The sequence below is a fragment of the Falco cherrug genome, chromosome 1 (genome assembly GCF_023634085.1).
Source record: "Falco cherrug isolate bFalChe1 chromosome 1, bFalChe1.pri, whole genome shotgun sequence".
Classification (NCBI taxonomy): Eukaryota; Metazoa; Chordata; class Aves; order Falconiformes; family Falconidae; genus Falco; species Falco cherrug.
In genome coordinates, this window is record NC_073697.1 from 117,175,844 (window position 1) to 117,194,912 (window position 19,069).

A 19,069-nucleotide genomic window follows, 5' to 3' on the forward strand; every position below is an offset into this window, starting at 1 on the left:
AGTAGGAGGTGAGGAACTTGCTGGAAGTGAGAACAACCAACTTTAAAAGGCATTTAAAGTATCTGAACCCCACATGACAGTGGCAATAGCATCTAAGAAACCAGATTAGACTCTCAGTAAGCATGCTGAGGACAAGAAAAGAAATAGGAGAAAATGCTGTGCTTCTGTGGTGTTATTCTCAAAGAAGACTTCTCTTGGAGGCTGTTGAAGTGCCCTGAGAAATGCAGCATCTTCTGTCTGGCCTGGGCTGTGCTCTTTTAGGTTTTCATGTTGCACGTTATAACTGCCAGCAAAGCATCTCAGCAAACAGTGTGTTTTCTGTCTGACTTCTCTTGTAAGTAGCATCTCCAGGGCATTCAGAGTTTGGAAAATAGGTGATAGGAGGAGAGGAAAGGGAGCTGGTGAGCCGAAATCTTGTTCAGCTGAGATCTCAAAATATGTTGTGTATTACCTGGGAGGAATGTGTTTCAGGCCGGCCGCATGTTCAGCTGCTGGTAGGAGGAGGATGTCAGGCTTTGACAGGTGGGTTTTCAGTGCTCTGTTTAAGCCTCCTTGAGAAGGAACTGATGCCTGGTGATCACAGCTTGAGGTAGAAAATCGAAATGTCTGAACCAATCTGGGCAGTCAAGTTTAAGGTCAGGGAATATGCAGCTTGCTAGGCCATCCCGTTTCTCTCTGCTGGCGTACTTGTTCTCCTCTCCTTCCTCTGCTCTGTTTTGCACCATGTTTCTATTGCTGGTTCGTATCCATGTGCCATGGTAGGTGGTACCTGGTGGCTCACCTGTATAGCACAGTAAGTGTTAATCCTTGGCAATGACGGGTTTTTAAGCTGGGCACTGAATACCAGCACAGAGCTGGTGGTTACTGGTGTCAGTGTCCCAGCCTGCCTGCATCTCACTCACCTGACCTGGGGGGCTTCCCTGAAGCTGCTCTGACTGCTGCAGTCATGCAGCGCTTTACAGCGGGTATAGGAACATAACCCCTGATGACGTTGGCACACTTGTCAAATTCTTGTCTGTTATTTATTGTCCTTTGCCTGTTGTAACACTTTTTGCCCTGTTTCAAGCATTTACTTGAACTTTTGGATAGCTGCTTCTGGACTGTAGACTGGAGTGGACACTCTTCTAGTGCCTCAAACAGCTTTTTTTCCATTTTTGAGACCCATGCCAGGAGTAAGCCTCAGCTGTCTGGTGCCATGAGTAGTGAATGGGGTATCGGTGCATGCTGGATGGCAGAGACATTGTGTTAACCAGTTTAATTATGCTGAGCACTTGATATTAAGTGATGAAGGAGAAACGTGTTACTCTAATGAAAATATCTGTTACAGAACATGGTGGTGTGTCTTATTTTCAGGGTGACAAAAAAACAGGTGAGCTGAAATAGTCGGCTGCAGCTGGAATAGCTATTAACAAACATGCCTGGCTGCCAGAGTCTGCTCTCTGAGCCGCGAAACCTGATAAGGCTTGATCCACAGCCCTAATAAAAGGAATTTCCATACACAATTACTTCAGCTAGGTTTTAATCTTATAATAGTGTCTTTTGTTGAAAGGTCTGCAGATAGAAGACACCGGGTAATCCTCCAGCACCTCCTGGAGAAGGGATGCACACAGTGTTGTTGTGGCAGGATCACCTCGGGGAAGGCAGGAGTCAGGTGCAGCATGTCTTGTCTCTTCCCCCTGACCTCTTGCTTCTGATGCCCTCGGGAGCAATTGGACATGGATACGTGCGTAGGTTTAGCCTGGAGCTTACTGAGTCAGTGCACAGGAGGTGGAGAGTATGAGATGGTAAACAGAGTGGGAAAAGTTGGCAGGTTGCATCCCAAAACACATCCCAAAAATAGTAGAGGAAGCCGTTCTGGTGTCCCAGGATGCTGGTAGCAGTAATGTGGGTAGATAACAATGTTTTTCCTTTGGCTATCAAGCTACGGGTGTCTTAGTGCTTGTCTTGGTTGAGAGCAAAACTTCTGTGTGTTCTTGTTCGTTTAGGAACCAGAAAGGAAGGGCTCGATGTGGTTCTAGTAACTGTATCTGTTAGCAAGCTGGCTGCGTTATGGTTACAGTCGTTACAGGATAAGGGTATTTTTTTGGCAGATTCCATGTGGCAGCAGAATGTTGCCGTCACGCTGTTAATTCAGAACTAGTTTGAGCTGATCACGATGAGTGTTTGGCCAGGTTTTGGAAAAAGTCGGAGGACTTGGTTGTTCGGCAGTGGTGAAGGTGAAGATGAACTGGTACTCGGTGTGGCTTAGGTCAGCGGAGACGCAGTCGGGGAGTGAGGCTGAAAGAAGGAAATAATCTGAAGAGCCTGGCACACAAAGCTCTGCATTGTATGTTTGGTAGGAAGAGAGATTTAATAAAGTACTTTAGTATAAAGTATAAGAAGTAATTGAGTTAGACTGAAGAGTGTTTTGTGAAGTGAGTGCTGACAGAAGAGTTAACCAACCAGGCCGTTGTTGCTTAGATGTCTTCTGTGGATCAGCCAGTCCTTTCTTCCAGCCTACTCCAGAGCTGAGTTAAGCCTATAGTTGTTTTTTTTCCAAAACTGCTTTCCATCTAAAAGGGGTGGGGGGTGGAAATTAATAGCAAAAATGGAATTCTTTTTAGCAGCTAACTTACAAATCTAAAAATCTGAATAAATAAATGGTGCAATGATCAAAAAATGTTACATTAACACTTTTTTATTACATTAGCTGAGACACTTCAGTTACATGCCATTATCCTGGGGCTCTGGGGAGATTATGATTTTTCTATTTTTATCAGTTTTACTGTCCTACACCCTTTTGCCTCTGGTTCAGTTTGCATCAGCATTGCTGACATTTGGCTTTCCATTGAAGTCTGGCTGGGAGAATTTAAATCTTTGGAGCTTATCCTCTTGCTTTCTATCTTGTTGCCTGTTTACAGATATGTGTAGCCAGGAGAGAGCCGTTAGAAGTGGCAGTCCAAGGGAGCAAGGAGCTTGGCTCTCTTAGAGTTCATAGGGACTGAGCATTCAGCTTTCAGAAGGCATATTAGAAAACTGCAGTCTTTGCATCAAATTGGGGTGCTAGTTATAGAAAATGATGCAAAATTCATCTGTGTAACTGGTGATTGCTCACAGAGGGCTCTTACGTGACTGTTTCAGATTAAAGCTAGGTACAGAGATGATGCTGCAAGGCTGGGTAGGTTAGGTTAGCCTGCTCTATCAGACAGCAGGATTCATTTTCAAAGTTGTCTTGGGGCTGCCTGCATTGTTTGGGCTTTTTATGTTGGCTTTCTTGCTGAACTGGGCTCATAGTTAATGCTGAGTTGCGCTTTCCATGACAAGTCCTCTTCTTGGAGATTTACAGCTCAGCTGCTTTAATTTGCCAGGCTAATGCTTTGGAATGCAGGTTGACAGTCCAGATGTGAAACTTTTCTCCTCGGAAAGAAAACAAAGGATTAAATGTGTTTTAAGAGGGTTTGAAAAAATAATTTAAGATTGAGGCCCAGAACCTAACATCTGAAGTCTTGAAATACTGCTGTTAGCTGGTGATGTGAAACTTTAAAATCCAGAGACTTGAAAGTGTGTCATCTTTGGCCAGGCTGCAGGTACCGTTTGGCTTTCGGTGCACCTGTGACTGCCCATATCAAATGCTTCTTAAGATGTTACAAAATGTCAAATAATCACATTATGCATCTTCATGCAATTAGCGCGGGTTAAAGGGTGGTTGGGGTATTGCTTCTGCTAAAACGCGCGTAGCAATGGGGGGACAACTGTGGGTGCTCACTCGGAAATGGCAGTGTTTCCCAGATATTTATTGGTAAAGATAGTAGCTCATGCTTTCTGATTTGACAAACTGACCCCTGCAATTTCATGAGGGGGCCTATAAATAGGATTATCCTTGTTTTCTGGGTACGTGGAGGAAGGGCCAGGTGGTGCAGGTCTGCTGCAGCGGCTGTTCACCATTGTCACCATTGCAGGGTGAAGGGTCTGACCAGAGTGCAGGGATTCTCTAAAGCATGACTGAATTGGAAAAGGGTATAATAGTGGTGTTTAATGTCCAAAACATATTTTTTTTTAGAGAAACATAATGGCCTCAGCCAAGCCATTGAATCTGATCCTTTGTGCTCGGGAAGATTCATACAATGCATCTATCAATTAATATCCGTTTGGGTTTCAGAATTATTTGGGTTGGAAATGATGCAGCAAGAGTTCATTGTCCTTTCAAAGAAAAGATGAAAACATCTATAACTTTCTCCAAGCCCATATGGGAAGAGCAGACATTAGGAGCCTGTACTACCAGATGTCTTAAAATTGAACTCCTGGTCTCACATGTTAAAAAGGGCAGATCTTACAGGGCAGGTCTTTCTCAAGTTGCCTTGAGAAATATAATGAAGTAAAGGTGGCAGAGCTTTACATTGTGATTTATTAAAACTGAGGTTGTAAAGTGATAAAGCTTGTGGTTTTTTATTTAGGACTAATAATCCAATTGGTGTTCTGATCAGATTTAGGAAGCCTCAGTAGACCTGCAATTTTGCAAGCAGAAGAGGCATGTTTTGTATATTCAGTTGATGTTTGTTTTTGTCAGAAGGATCTCTGCCTCTTTACCGTGTTGTAGAGAAACAGGTGAGTACAAGTGCGCTAAGAAAAGGGTTTAACATGACAAAAAAGGCTTTCATTTTTCCTAGTTAAAAATCAGGAAAAAAATAAAAACCCTAGGCTAAAAGTGCCTTATGTAGTATCAGTGTATTTTTATTTTTTTTAAGGTGGGATGTTGTAAGTTGAGTAATTAAACATAATGACTTTGAGAACGCACACACAGAGCTGGGATTTTTTGGCCTGTATGTATTCACATTCTTTCCCTTCTTTTTTTGGTGGTGGTGGGGAGTTTTTTTGGAAACAGCAGTTTGGCTAGAGAAAATGTTGTTTGATGTATGAACTCTTGCTGCTGCCGCAGTAAGGTAGCGTGCTGACTTGTTCCCATACGTTTGAGAGCAATCAAACAGCTTCTGCAAACAGTTGCAGGAGAAGCACAATAAGCACTAGTAATCTCTTCAGTTTGATAAACCATGTATTTGTGTAGCTTGATAAAGTGGAAGCTTAAGGTTTCCTTCCTGTGCTGGAGTTTGTCACACTGGAATTCAGAACTCGTGCATCAAGATCAAACCAGTATTTAGCCACGGTCTTCAGAATTGTCTTGCAGACACATTGCTTAGTGGCACTAAACCCTCAGCTTTGTGCAGCTTTTGCCAATTAATCACTTTTGGTCCTATCAACAAATGAACTGTAGAAAGGAGAAAATCATAGAGGAGTGGAGCAGCTGTATAAGGGCTCCCTCTGTATAACAGCCTTTCCTTGCTCTGCAAAAATCCACGGGCACAGAGCCACGCTAAACAGTAAGTGTTCAGCCACATCTGCAGAAAATCCATGGGAGGGCATGTGGAAAGTTGGCACAACTTTTGGTGGAAGGAAGTGGGAAGAAAGAAAATCATTAGCTAAGGCTAACCAGGATTCGTAGACTTGAGGTCGTCTTATCTGTGGAAGTTCTTCTTCCACCCCTTCTGTTGTTTTTAACCACTTCTCTGAGTAATCGGAACTTTTTCCATGACTGCAGAGTTGGAATGGAATATTTTGAGCCATCAATTCAAGAGTTTTTATGTGCTTTTAGGCTGTTTCAGACTTCTGGGCAGGTAGGACACAAATAATTCCGGCAGTATCAGAGGAGTGCCTTCACTGCAATGCATCTGCTTTCTTGTGTTTGTTCAGCTCTAAACATGTTGTTAGATGATGTATTCCTCTTGCTAATTTAGTCAATTTACCATTGATTCCTGTTAGAGCTTGATGAAGTATGTCAGCTGGAGATTAGTCCCAGATGCCTGGGTTGACCTTAGCTTTATCAGCTGCTTTCAATACTGTAACCATGAAGCACTTGTAAGTTTTCTGGTTCCTCCCATGATTGATAGACCAATTCTAAAGTGGCTTTCCTCCTTTTTTGTGATCCAAGAGGATAATGCCATGCAGCTGTCCCCAGCATGATGCTCTTGTGGTGAATACTGTGATGCTCTGTTGGCTTATTACCAACCTGAACGTTTATTAAACTGGAAGTTGTGTTTTGCAGACTTGACATCTCACTAATACATGGTTCTGCATTTTCCTGTTCTCTACATATCTTGAGCAGAATTGATGCTCAGGTGAGACAGAGTTATTTTAGAAGAGGTTTAACTGTGGATGTATAAAGTGGAGAAGACTGGCAGTACCTGTTGGCTGGTAGAAATAAGCTTTTAGCATTTGGCAAAGGTGGTGGTTCGTGTTGAGTATGGTGTTGGTGAACTTGCCTGGAGTTCTTGTCAGCTCCTATGGGTATAAGGGACAGGCTGGTGAGGAAAATCTTTCCACCTGGCCTCATGGCCCCTTCTGGTGTGTTCCCAGCACGCTGTCACTGATCTTCATCACCTGGGTCTGGGTATGCTGGAGAGCATCTTCCCTAGGGCTGTACATGAAGATGGTTCAAAAGACTGTGTGAAGGCCTAGCCCCCTCTGAGGCTAATGGAAGCCTTCCCATAATTAGGAACAGTGGATTTTATTTTTTTTTAAAACTAAATTTTGCATCTGCTGTTGCATGATGTTGGGGTTCTGCAGAGGTTCTTGATGAGGAGCTTGTGGTATTTGAGCTGCTCATTCCAGAGGCAGAGCATAGGGTTAAGTTGGCCTGCCCTGGGGAAAGGTGCTCATCACATTTCCAAAGTGCATTTTCATTTTTTAAAAAAGAAGAAACAAAACCCCCCATCTTCCTTTGAAGGATGACGCTTAACGGTGAGGGATGAGCTCTACACTGTGTCAGTCACCCTGAGAAACCCTCCGGAGCGTGGCAGCTCACTGCTCCGTGTGCCTGTACCACCCGAGAGTGGCACTGCCCCTTCATCAAATGAACGGAACTGGAAGGAAAGAAATGCACCACTTAAGCTTGAATCGCTAAAGTCAGCATCACATCAGCACGTTGAGCTATAGTCCCTTTTTACTCCTCAAACTAGAGTCCCATCTAATATATTTTTGGTCTCCAGCTATGCAAGAACACTGCTGGTCATTTTTTCCAATTTTCCTTAATCTGCTTTGAAATAGAGAGCACTTAATCTCCAGTTGTTGAATAATTCTCAACTGTAGGGACCGTGGCAGCAATGAAGTGTTTCACTAACTTTTAAGCTTTTTAATGTGAAAAATGTGGGCCATTCTCATGGATTGGAAATAGTGTTATAGTTAACACTTCAGGGATGGTTCGGTCCTGCTTTTTGGATTGAGTTTTCTTTAATTTGGGTAGGAATGAGTTTATACATCCTGCGCAGCCTGCTAGACATCTCAGGAATTTCAGTATTTCTTTCTTTGAAGGCGTTCGCCATGGAGTGGGGCGATTCTGCTCAGCCTCGCTCCCAGCGAAGCCGAACAATTTGGTGATTTTTCTCCTGGGGACAAAATGACATTAGTCATTTATAATCATCGCTTTAAATCGCCTTAGAGCTGGGGCTGTCTCGTAGGCAGGTTTTGAGAAATGAGGGTTTTTTCTTTCGAAGGTGCTTGGGAAACTTCTGCCGGGACTCCCAAGTGACGGGGCCTTTGTCCGGGAGGAAGGAGCCGGCTCGGAGGGTTATCCATCAGCGTGCTGCGGCATCCTTCACAGCCCCAGTTCATCAAAGAGACGTTCACAGCCCCGTCTCGCTGGCTGGCCCGGGGTCGGGCGGTCTTGATGTATTGTTGGGCTGACGGATGGCATGCAAGCTGAGGGTGGATTTATGGAGAGCACCTCTTGTGAGTAAACCCTTAGTAGGCAATGCGCTGGCTTTTAGGAGAGTCCTCCCATAGATGCGTTAACTGTGGTTACTTTGAGTTGCAAAAATGGATGAGAATTGATTTTTATCTTGTGGCGGACAGGTGTATATCTGGGTCGAGATGGCTGTGACCCAAGTGGATGAGATGCTCTGTCTCACTATTTTATTTTTTTTCTATGCAACTAAGGCCTCTTTGGTACCCACACGGGTTACATTACGTTGCTGCGGTGGGTCCACTGTTCAGGTAGTGTAGAAGTGGTAATTGCCGAGTAGATCTTAAAGTGACAACAGCTGCATGGAGCATAGCTTAAGTGGGTTTTTGTTTGTTTTTGGGGTTTTGTTTGGTTTTTTTTTTAATTATTATTTTTTAGAAATGGACTGGAAACCTCAACTTGCAGTGATTAGTAGCCAAATGATGTTTTATGGGGAATTCCTATACCTTCCCCTAGTGCAACTGATGTGTATTTGTAATTAAAGCTATTGATATCTATGGAAAAGTATTGCAATGCTGTACAGATTTTGGGGAAAAAGAGTTACCAAAAGAAAACGGGGGTGAGTATTGCGAAGAATACATGAAAGCAATATTTAAAAGTTCCTGCTTAGATTTTGGATAAAGGGAAAACAAGCAAATGTGGAGTCCAAAATAGCTTTTGTCTTTTCATTTTCTGGTATAAGTTTGCAGAAAGCAAACATATCGTAACAGGAAAAGTGTTTTGATTGGCAGGGTTTTGTTCTGTGAATGTAAGTAGGCTTCCAGTCTCTTAGTGCTCTAGGCTTTCCTAGAGATGCAGGATTTATGATTATTTTATCTATTAGCAGCATTTCCTTGCTTTCTCTCACACTGAAGTCTGTAGGAAAATAGTTTTGTGACATTGTCCCTGTGACTTGAAGATTTAGCTGGAAGTTTTGATAGACTGTCCTAAAAACCCCTGTTTGTGTTGCTAGAGTTGCTCAGATTTTGGATTTGAATAAAAATAAGTGGTGATTACCAGTACATGCTGTGGGCTTGGTGTGCCACTGTGAACAGGGTGCGCTGCATGGATGGCAACGTTGGCTTCAGTGAATGCTGTAAATTGGAGGCAACCTTCTAGAATTCTTACAAGAGGTATTTTTTTATATTAACGTCCATTTTATAACAGGTAACTGTGCTGGTCTGCTTGAAACATGGTAAATAAAAGGGAAGGTCATTTGTTGGGAGTAAAGGGGAGGAACAAATGACCTGGGTTTACACTGAAATGCTGCTAGTGGAGCCTGTTATCTCCTTCCAGATAACTGGGAAAGGATACTCAAAATACTGTATCATGTGAATATAGTTATTGCCTGCCTTATATCACTGTGAGTTCTCAACACATCTGGACTGAGAATAGTTCCAGTAACATTAAAGCGTACTATTTTGGTTGGCACACTAATGCTGTGGTATATGCCAATTAGTAATGGCTCTTGGAAACAGGCTGCTTTAAAACTGTCCCTGAACTATTCCCCAGAGAAATTATTCAATTAAGTACAGCTAAAATTAATGTCCATGGGTTTTGTTCGAATAAAACAAAATAAGCAGCTGGAAAAGGGAAATATTCTTAGTGTGTGCTTTTAAAATAACAACTCTTAACTAATCACTGGGTTTGCTGGAATCGATACCGCCGTTTGTGTTCTCAGCGTTGCTCTTTAGGTGAGTGTTCCGATGAGGGCTGCCACAGCCCATGGCCTGGGACAGGTCTTTGTTACCACCACGCGTTTTCAAGTCGCCATCTGCTGCCCCCGGACCTGCTTTCGAGAGGATGAAGTGTTCTGTCTTGCTCAGGGGTATCAAATTTGACCCAGGTATAATTTTAAATGTTCTGGGATGGATGAGTGAGGCTGCTTGGCTGCTGTGGCAGTGGTGGTCCTGGACATGTCCTCTTCGTCCTTGGAGCAGATGGCGAGGTTTTCTGTGCAGAACAAATTGCTGCCTCTTGTTTCAGCAAGTGTTAGCCTTAAGGATGCTGAAGGTTTGGTGAACCAGCGGGAAGGGGTTACGCTGGAGGCATGGGCTGGTCCTTGGCCGCCTGAGCTGGGTGCTTGGGCTGCTCTTCACTTCCTGAAGGCCAGGCAGAGGTTGCAGGGCTCTGGAGCACCTTGTTCTTTGTGATCTGTGCATTTTTCACTGTTGGCAAGAACTTGTGGAACGAGGAGCAATCCTGGTCCTGAAGGAGTAGTTCCTGTGTGAGGATTGCTTGGGGTAGAGAGCTGGCATGGCCTGGAGCCCACAGGGGAAGGAGGACCTGCTGCCACCGTAGCTGATGCATCGGGTGGCCCAGGCTATTAACCCCAGCATGGAGGGTAGGCTGGAGCTGGTCACCGGCTGCGTGGGGGAGAAAAGCTGTCCTTCCCTGTCTGCTCTCCCGGACACAAAGCAAATCTGCCAGCTCCTGCCCTACTCTGCCTGGAGATCCTGCAGCCCAGCTGCTCTCCTCTTTGTCAGCAGAGCCATTGCCCAGCAAGGCAGAAATAGGGAAGGGTGAGCAACAGTGCTGTGCTGCCTGGACCCCAGCAGAGCTGCAGGGGAAGCAGCAGGATGCGATGTCCCCTCTTGCCTGCCTGTAGCACTGGGACTGCTAGGTGCACATGGCACGTCACAGAACACGTTCCCAGCAGGAGGCCAGAAGAGGTCTTCTGAACCCAGTTGTCTCCAAGGACCATTGAGCCTCCCATAAATTAGAAGAGCTAAGGAGTGAGAGACCTGAAACACAGAGGAATAAGTTGGTTTGCTCCCTTGGAGTAGTGATTTTGGGAGGTTTTGAATACTTTGATGAAGTTATGCCAAAGGAAAGATTAAACATCATCAGTTAAATTTGGGATGGTGGACAGAGGAATGTTGATCTTTGCTTGAAATGCAAAACTCATCATAGCAGAAAGTGTTGGTATCCTGGTGTCCAGAGCAGCACAGAGCTCAGATCAGCATGAACACCAGTGGAATTTTGATTATTACCTTGGAGCTGAGCAGTGAGAAGAAGCCCATGACTGCACTAAAGCGTTGCCTGTGGCACGGAGAGCTGCGCGCCTTGGAGAGGCTGCAAGAACCCGGCACGGCTAGCAGCGATGGAGAGAAATTAAGATTCTTTGCCCCCTTTTTTTTTTTTTTTTTTTACTGTGTTTCTTTTCACTCTGCCTTGACATAACAGCTGGCACGTCGTGCTAAGGTTCTTTAGGTTTCTGATGTACTTCCATTAGTTGCAATCTTCATTTCATACCACTGGCATTTTGAACAATGCTTGCTTTCTTATTAACATGTAATTATGGGGTTTTGGACATATAGAGGTTGGCATTCAATATATGATTCATTTCTTTGGTATCTAGCTCTTCTCCTGAGGCACCAGAGACCTGAAAGAGGGAGGGGAAGGCCTGCTTGGCTTCTCCACAAAATTCCAGCCTTATTGTAATTTTTTTGCATAGCAGAAAACGTTATGGATTTCAGTTCTCTATATGTTTTTCTGAAGGCTGACTGCAGTTTTCTGTGGACTCACAGTAGGGTGTACTGTGAAGATACATTACTCATTGATAAATAATATTGGGTGATCTGTAAATCTAAATCCATGGAAAATCCAAACAATTCCAAGGAAATGTTTGGTCATCAATGCCGTTCTGCTAAACTGTGATCAAACCCCAGATTTGTTTCTCTCTGCTTGTGCTGTATTTCACGGGGCTGCTTTCACTTGGCTTTTGAGTTTCTTACTCCATGGACAGAATGTGACTCAAAGATAGAGTTGCCAGAACCAAATGAGGCTTTTTGTGTGTTTTAAATAAAACAAAAAAATCAATTAGTTTGAAGTCATGGAAAACAGAACTCTGGCTGTGCAAGAGCCTGTTCTACTTCATGGGAAGAGATACTCATCCTTTCTAGGGATTCCATGAGTTAATGAGAATGATTTAAAAAACAACCAAAACCCCCAAAAAACCCCAAACCAAACAAAGTGTGCCTTCAGAAAGATGGTGCACCTGTGTGGGGTATGGGTGGAAATAGGGAGACATAGGCTGGAGAGGCAAGCAGGTAATTTTCCTGCTTTTGAGTGGAGAAAGAGTAGGAAAAATCCCACATGGTTTCCTGCAAAATAAATCGGAGTGTTCCATGAAATGGACCAGCTCTCCAGCTCTGCCGCTGCCTGCCTTTCAGTCCCTTAATGAACCCCTTTGGGTTTCTCCATAATGACTTGCCATTCTCTCTTGTGAGCCCCTTGATGGGAGAGGCAGCGCGGGGGGCTCTGGGTTCGGTACCTGGGTGCGTGGGGCCCTGGTGATGAGCGCAGCAGCATCCCTAGCAGTTGGATAGGATCGTCTCCTTGGTGTCAGTGTGCTGCGCTTCATCTTGTGACTTGTCATCTCATGAGTTATGCCTTTTTCAATTAAAACATGCAGCGTTGATGCATGCGCCGTTAACTCTGGCGTAGCTCGCTGCTGTTTAGTCCCTGCAACGAAAGATGCAATATTAATTTTTCAATATTATTTTTCTTTATTATCTCATGATGTGTTTAATCTTTCGTTGTTATCTCATGATGTAGCAGTTGGCTTACTCCTGTCTTCAGTGTTGCTGGAGCAGAGTGGGGCTGGTGGGCACTGGCAGGGTCTTGGGGTCAGAAATGGAGGAAAGATGAAGTGGCTGAATGGTCTGGGAGAGGGGCTTTTGCTCTCTGAAAACTTTTGGCCTTTTCATTTTGTTGTCAAAACTGAGTATTTTGTTTGCAAGCCGAAAGCTGGTTATTCACTTCAACCTGATCGGGGAGGCGTTTCAGCACAAAGGGCATCATCAGGAGGTAAAACACTGAAGGTCCAGGCGTGCAGAGCGCTCTGGGATGTACTGTTTTTATCATCTGTCAAACGGTTTTCCAGTGGAAACCGTTCCCTTGGAAAATTTCTGACCAGCTGTAGAAAGAGTTGATGGCTGAGTTGACACAGAAGATGGGGCTGCCAGAGAAGTCCGATTTCAAACCCATAGGAAGCGTTGTTAGAAATGTCAACAGAGAAGTTGGGAATATGGGAAAGGCAGATGGTGCTTGTGATGGAGGACCTGTGGTCTCGGTGTTGCGCTGCTTGGCAGGCCCGCGGGCAAATCCTGTGCCTGAAGCTTGCAGCCTTTTTGAGGAGGAATAGAGGAGAAAAGCAAAAGGATCCATTTGGACGCAGCAGACTGCTCCAGCACTTGGCTTGGGTTCAGCTCAGGGTTTGCTTTCCCATCCTGCGCAAGCCCTTGACACAAGAGACCAGCTGTAGCATGATGTATGGACTTGATCTTAAAGGTCTTTTCCAACCTAAACGATTCTATGATTCTTTGAGAGATGACTTACAGCCCTAACGTGTGGGATTCCTGTCTCACGGGGGGCTGTGAAATTATCCATGCCATGGCTGGAGAGAAGCAGAACCAGCCTTTTACAGAAGGCGTTGGTGTTTTTAGGAATCGGAACAAACCTTTCTGATTTTCATGGTGGTGGCAAAGTCTTCAAAGGAAGAAGGATGTGAAGAATGAGATTTTTTTTCCCTGAGGAATTCCTAGCATTACATATAATTTCTTCTGCTCAGTTTATCGTCTGTGTTCTATTGGTGTCCTTTGCATAAGTATTTTTCTAGCTATTAGCAGATGCTATTTTATTGATGTATATAAATATACCCTTAGCGCTGCTACCAGGTTGTTGTCCCGCTGCCATTTCAGGGAAGGTTTTTATGTTGGGGTGGTCGCTTTGAGCACGGTCCTGAACACACACACGTGCACGTGGATGGGCCCCAGAAATCGGTAGCAGCACGATGTGATGCTAGAGTGACTTTTAATGAACCGCGTAATTCAGAGATATTATAAAAATCATCTTTCTCAACCTTTAATGTATTGTTTGAGATTGTGAAGCCGAGCATGATAGAGCAAAGTGGAACGTGCTTATGATCCAGGGTTCAGGTGCTTCACTCTTCATTTTCCATTTCAATAAAACTTTGAAAAGGACTATAACACTTAGTGCTCACATCTCTGAGTAGCCTTCTGTTGATCTGGGTCAATCAATGGATTCTTGATTCTTTAAAAGTTGGCTGTAGGCATTGGTAGTGCTGCAGCTTGCTCTGACCAGTGAAGCAATTCAATGAACAATTATTATTTTTTTAAAAATGCTTTATGTTTGGCTGCAACTTTAGAAGCTTTAATTTTCTGGCTGTGATAGCTGATGCAGTGACAACTTCAGGTCTGATAGGTGGTTTTTGTGTTTGTTTTCATGGGCAAAAATGTTTCAAGTTTAATGCAAAATATTTACAAAATGGAAGTGTTTGTTTTTTTAAAAAAAATAAAGTAGCTTTTCCTTACTTTGCTTTTGCTTTCAGCAGTAAACACCCTTCTCCTCCCCAGGAGGTAGGATTAACGTTGGAACTGGAGAGGGCTGGCTGGCTGTAGGGCTGCTGTTCCCACTCTCCTGCCTCTTCCACAAGGATGTTTCTTCAACCTCTTCTTGCTCTGCATTGCTCCAGAATGTGTTGCCTAAGATCAGAGACTGCTACTGTGGTTTTTTTAACAGAAAAAAGGTCAAATATTTCAGAATATATCAACCTGCGCTTTTCCCTGTCATCTGCTTGCTTCGCTGCTTCCTCATTGTGCGTTTTCTTTGCTTGTAAATCCCGGTTCCCTGGAGGGCTGCCCGTGCCCTCTCCATCACTGGTCCCGTAACCAGAGGAGCAAGGGCAGGGCTGCAGACAGGCTTGTGCCCACAAAATTAAGACCTTCCACCACTTTTGTCCTGGGTTAAGGTATGCATGTATTGATACCAAATCTGTAAAGCCCACCATGATTTTTGCAGTCTGATATATATGAGGCTTCTTCAGAAATCCTGCCTTTTTGAGGGCTCCAGCCTAAATTTTACAGCTTTGATCACCAGGAAACATCCTCACTTACAGAGACAGGTTTGTGTTTCGCTGCTGCAGCCTTGCAGGAATGGGGTGAGGAGAACTGGTGATGCCCATGCACCTACCTCTGCCTTCTTTATAGAAACCTGCCCCTTTTGTGCTTGGTCTAGTTGGCTGTCTTGTCTGCTGGTGAGTTCAAAGCCAATGTGCCTGCCTGGCTGGTGGCTGTGACCCTAGCAAAGGGACACACGTGCAGGGCTGAGCAGGGCTGCGACACTGGTTTTCAAGCAGAAGTCCCTGCTGATAAAGGAGAACTTGTCTGAGCTAGTCCCCAACAGATGAGCAACCTTCAAACCTCTCCCACTTCAGCTGGGCTTAAATTACTCAGATTTTAATACTAGGGTTTTGCAGTAGGTTTTATCTTCTGCTTCAAGATCCTGCTTCACTGAAAAAAGACCTTGGCTAAATTTGCGTTACCGGTTTAGATGCGGTTTGCAGTGCAGTGTTACAGAAATGTCCTCTGTAAGGTCACTGGCAGCCCTTCAGCAGTCTGCCTGCTTTTCCCGTCTGCTCCCTCACAACGGGAGAACCTCCCTCCTTCCTCTTTTTCAAGTTCCTATTATATTTTTTTTTTAACTTGCTCCTTGCATAGTCAGATAACTGGGAGGTGGTAGAAAATATTTTGCCCTGGATGTAGTTGCCGGCTTGAAGAGCTAAGAGGGTTGCAGGTGGGTCATGTGTCGGGAGAGGTGGTCCTCAGGACCCTACCGAGAGTTGTGGATGCTATAAAGGCTTTCTTAACTATTGAGTTTGTTTCCTCTGGCAGCAGCTCTGCCTACCTTTAGCAATTCATTACTAGTTTTCAGCTCTGCCTGATACAGCTTGTATTTCTATGGTGTTTCCTTTGCTTTAGAGTGGGGAGAAATTCTTTGATTTACGTGAAGGTCAAGAGCTGCTCTGAAACAGTGTCACTGCAACAGCGTGTGGGTGGAGGTAGAGGGGTGGGTGTTTCTCTGCAGGGTGGTGGTGGTTGTAAGGGCACACTGGGCTTCTGCTTCAGCTGGTGATGGGGTAGGAACCTCCCTGTGCTTTCTCCCCATGCCAGCCCCAGCGCAGATGCAGAGAGAGACCCTGCTCAGACCTCCTGGTTGTGCCATGAGCACCCCAACGCTTCTCCTGGTCCTAACTGCACGTTACATCAAAGGACTGGTGGCTTGTTGAGCTTTGGGCTGTGTGCTCGGTGAAGCAGCCTGCTCCCCTGAAACCTGGCTGTATCAGGGGACATACAGATACGGAGAAATGCTGCTCCCAAGCTGTGCAGTGCAGGTCTCTGGCTCAGAAACGGCTCTTGCTGGTTGGCCTGATGGGGAATGGCTTGTGCAGGGGATGGGAAAGGAGAGGCTCTAGACATAATCCTAATGGCAATGCCTTGGGCTTTGAAATCATGACAGAAAATTTTCCTGCTCATATTTGTTCTCACTTAGTTACAGCTTGTTCACCAGGATGTTTTTCAAGGAGGGTCTGGTCAGCGTTGGCAAAGGAAAGTCTCTTATTTCCCAAGCATGCTTATCACTTTGTCCTTGACAACAATGGGAACTTTCGGCACTTTTTTTTCCGTTTAAAGGCAAACATGAGAGAGCTTGCCTTTGCAGGCAGCATTGTGCTGGTTTTCCTGTGTGCTGAATCACGCAAGACAGATAAAGTTTCCCCAAAATGTTGTTGGCTTAGCAGATGTTAGACCTGGGAAAGTTGAGTGGGAGGGGGAGGAGAATGAATATCTGAACTACAAACTGAACAAATCTTGCAGTTCAAATAAAATACCTGCCATCACTTGGGAAAATGTGGTGTGGAATGAACAGTAAAATCTTGAGTATTATAAACAGCTTCACAAATACGGAGGGTTTGTGTGTGGAATAGAGCGGTGTTGGTGGGGCGATGCTGCTTAACCACAGGAGTGGCGAATGGTTTAGATCTATAGGATAAAACGGAGGCTGCACACACAGAGAAGCAGTTGTTTGCCCTCTGGCCCCCCCTTCATGTGAATACCTAGACGGTTTAGGCTGTGGGACATGAATCAGGAACTCATGTTTTAAGAAAGATATGTAATTTCAAAGTACAAGGTTTTTTAGATGCTGGTATCATTTTACATAGAGATTCGCTGGAGATGATAGAGTGCTTGAGGGGCGGACTTATAAGCATGCATTAGAGGGATGATGCTTAAATCTCCCAACTCCCTGGGACAGTAAAACCTCTGTGCTACATACACCTTTTGAAAATCTCCTTTGTATCTTCAGAACTTTGACTGTTTTATGTTTATTTTTTTGTTTTCCATATGTATGATCAAACTGCTTGTATCACTGTGTCTAGATACGGTGCTTGTTACTTGGTAAGATCGGAGGACATCAACACCCTGCATAACTATCTTTTGCTGTAGGATGGTGGATTGAGGAAACTGTTCCCTTTCAAGTGCTGGTACAAAAGCGGTGGCCAGCAAAGCTGTACAGGTGTCTTGAGAAGCTGCAAGAACTCACGTGACATATTGGCACTACCCTTGTAAGCACAAGGTTTTGTTCTGGTGTCACACGGAATTTTTGGAAGCACAAGGAATGCTCTCTTTAGTGTCATCCCCTTGTTTCCTAGTAGAGATATTTGGGAAATCTCTTGTTTGAAGGAATACAGTCAAAGCAATAAAGGCTAATTAATAAGGGCACTGTCCTGTTGATAGGCCTCAACCAGCTTGCATTCAGCGTTGTGGTGCATAACGGAATATTAGTGTGTCTTGCTAACTGAACACTGTGCACTTTAACTTCTGTTTTGCTTACACTCCATTAAACCTGGATGTTTCCCCAGCACAGAGATGCAGCGCTAGGATCTGCCGGGGTACAAATGAGTTGAGAGTGCAGCACCCACCAGCTGGCACGGCTGCTGTCCCCCACCTGATCTCAGAAGGCAGGCTGGATTTATTAAGACAGCAGTCAATAGTGGGGAAAGTGCTAGAAGTGTAACCAGAGCAAGGTGCTTTGCAATAGCATTCAAGTTTTGGCTGCTGTCCTCCTCCTGATTTATCACACACAAAAAAAGCCATTCCTACCTGCAGAGTTGAAAGCAACTCTAATGTGATGTATTCATGCACCCAGCACGAAGCACTGGCTGTGTATTTCAAGAAAAAATTAGAGCGTAACAGTCAGCAAGAAGGAAATCTGGTGCCTGAATATGGCTTTTTATTTTCAGTGTTAAAAAAAACCCACCCCACCAACCACTCTTGGTGTAAGCCTTGTACCTGGTCTGATTTCTGTGGCAAAATTGAAGTCATCAGTTGCTTGAGGTTGAGGGTGGGTTGGCTTGAAATTTTCCATTCCCCTCTACTAAAAATAGATGTAGGAGAAATTTTGCTCACTTTCCTTTTCCCAGAGGATCATCTGGGCTGCAAGCAGAGCTGTCATCTGTACATCTCAGTAATTGAACCAAGGCAGGACTTTGACTGTATCCTCTGTGGTTGCGTGGTTGGGACCACACCAAACACTCTCAAAAGCATTTATATAGATGGTGATTCTGGATGTCTTAATGACTATGTAATGGCTAAGTGTTGAGATGCTGTCCCTGTTCCCCTGAGATCCCTGTTCCAGCAACTGAAATTTCAGATTTTCTATAACATATGTGCTAATTCTCTTCGTTTGGCTAGTGTTTTGTGGCTGCCATCATGTTATACTCTGTGCCTAATTAGACTGATGCTGCTGTTTCAGGCTGGTTTTTTCCTCAGTTCTTGCAGTGGAGTGCACAGAGTCTGAACTTGGAAGTCTCTTGCATAGTGTTTCCCAGGATTTGGACCCTTGCATGTGGCACGCTGGTCTGTCGTCCTGGAAGACAGAAGGATGCAGCTGGTTTCCATTTTGGAGCCTCCAGCAGTTGCGTGCTTGTTGAGCGGTGATGCTGCAGGGCTCGGAGATTAATGCTCGTGTTTCCTTTTCCCCAGAGATCATCGATGACCTCACTAACCTGGTTGAAAACACAGACGACAAGCTTCGCAACCAGACGCGGCATGTGAAGATGGTGGACAAGAAATCAACGTCCTGTGGTAGGAAATGGCTTGAGCACAAATCCTGCCCTGTTATTAAATGGCGAGAAAGTAGCTTAGCGCTCGGAGGCTGTGCACAGTGCGCTCCCACCGAGTACAACTTCTTTTAAAAGCTAGAGAAGCCCACCTCTCCAGACTTCTTCAGCTGATGTTGCAGGTTTGGCTCACTGTGCTTGCTGCGTGTTGATACAGTTAATTTCCTTAAGCTATTTGACTTCAGCATTGCACAATCTTCTGATTGGAAATTGTAAAACTGTACGAAATTAGAGCAGTACGTGTTAATGAGGTTTAAAAATCTTGCTAGCTACCAGCTCTCACAAACCGGTCACAGCGGGGAGTGATGCCACAGGGGTGTTTCTGGTGGTGTCCTGCA

General features: G+C 44.6%; 1 protein-coding gene across 2 annotated transcripts in view; it reads left to right on the forward strand.

Annotated features, from left to right (window-relative positions):
• The window catches only part of STX8 (syntaxin 8), a 104,510-nt gene that overhangs the window by 46,076 nt on the left and 39,365 nt on the right, over positions 1-19,069 (forward strand). For both annotated transcript variants that reach the window (XR_008734334.1, XM_055723114.1), the window contains exon 7: positions 18,595-18,696. Coding sequence is in view for 1 of the 2 variants with exons in the window: in XM_055723114.1 (XP_055579089.1) it covers positions 18,595-18,696 (102 nt within the window). In the remaining variant the exon portion in view is untranslated. The remainder of the gene's footprint in view (positions 1-18,594; positions 18,697-19,069) is intronic.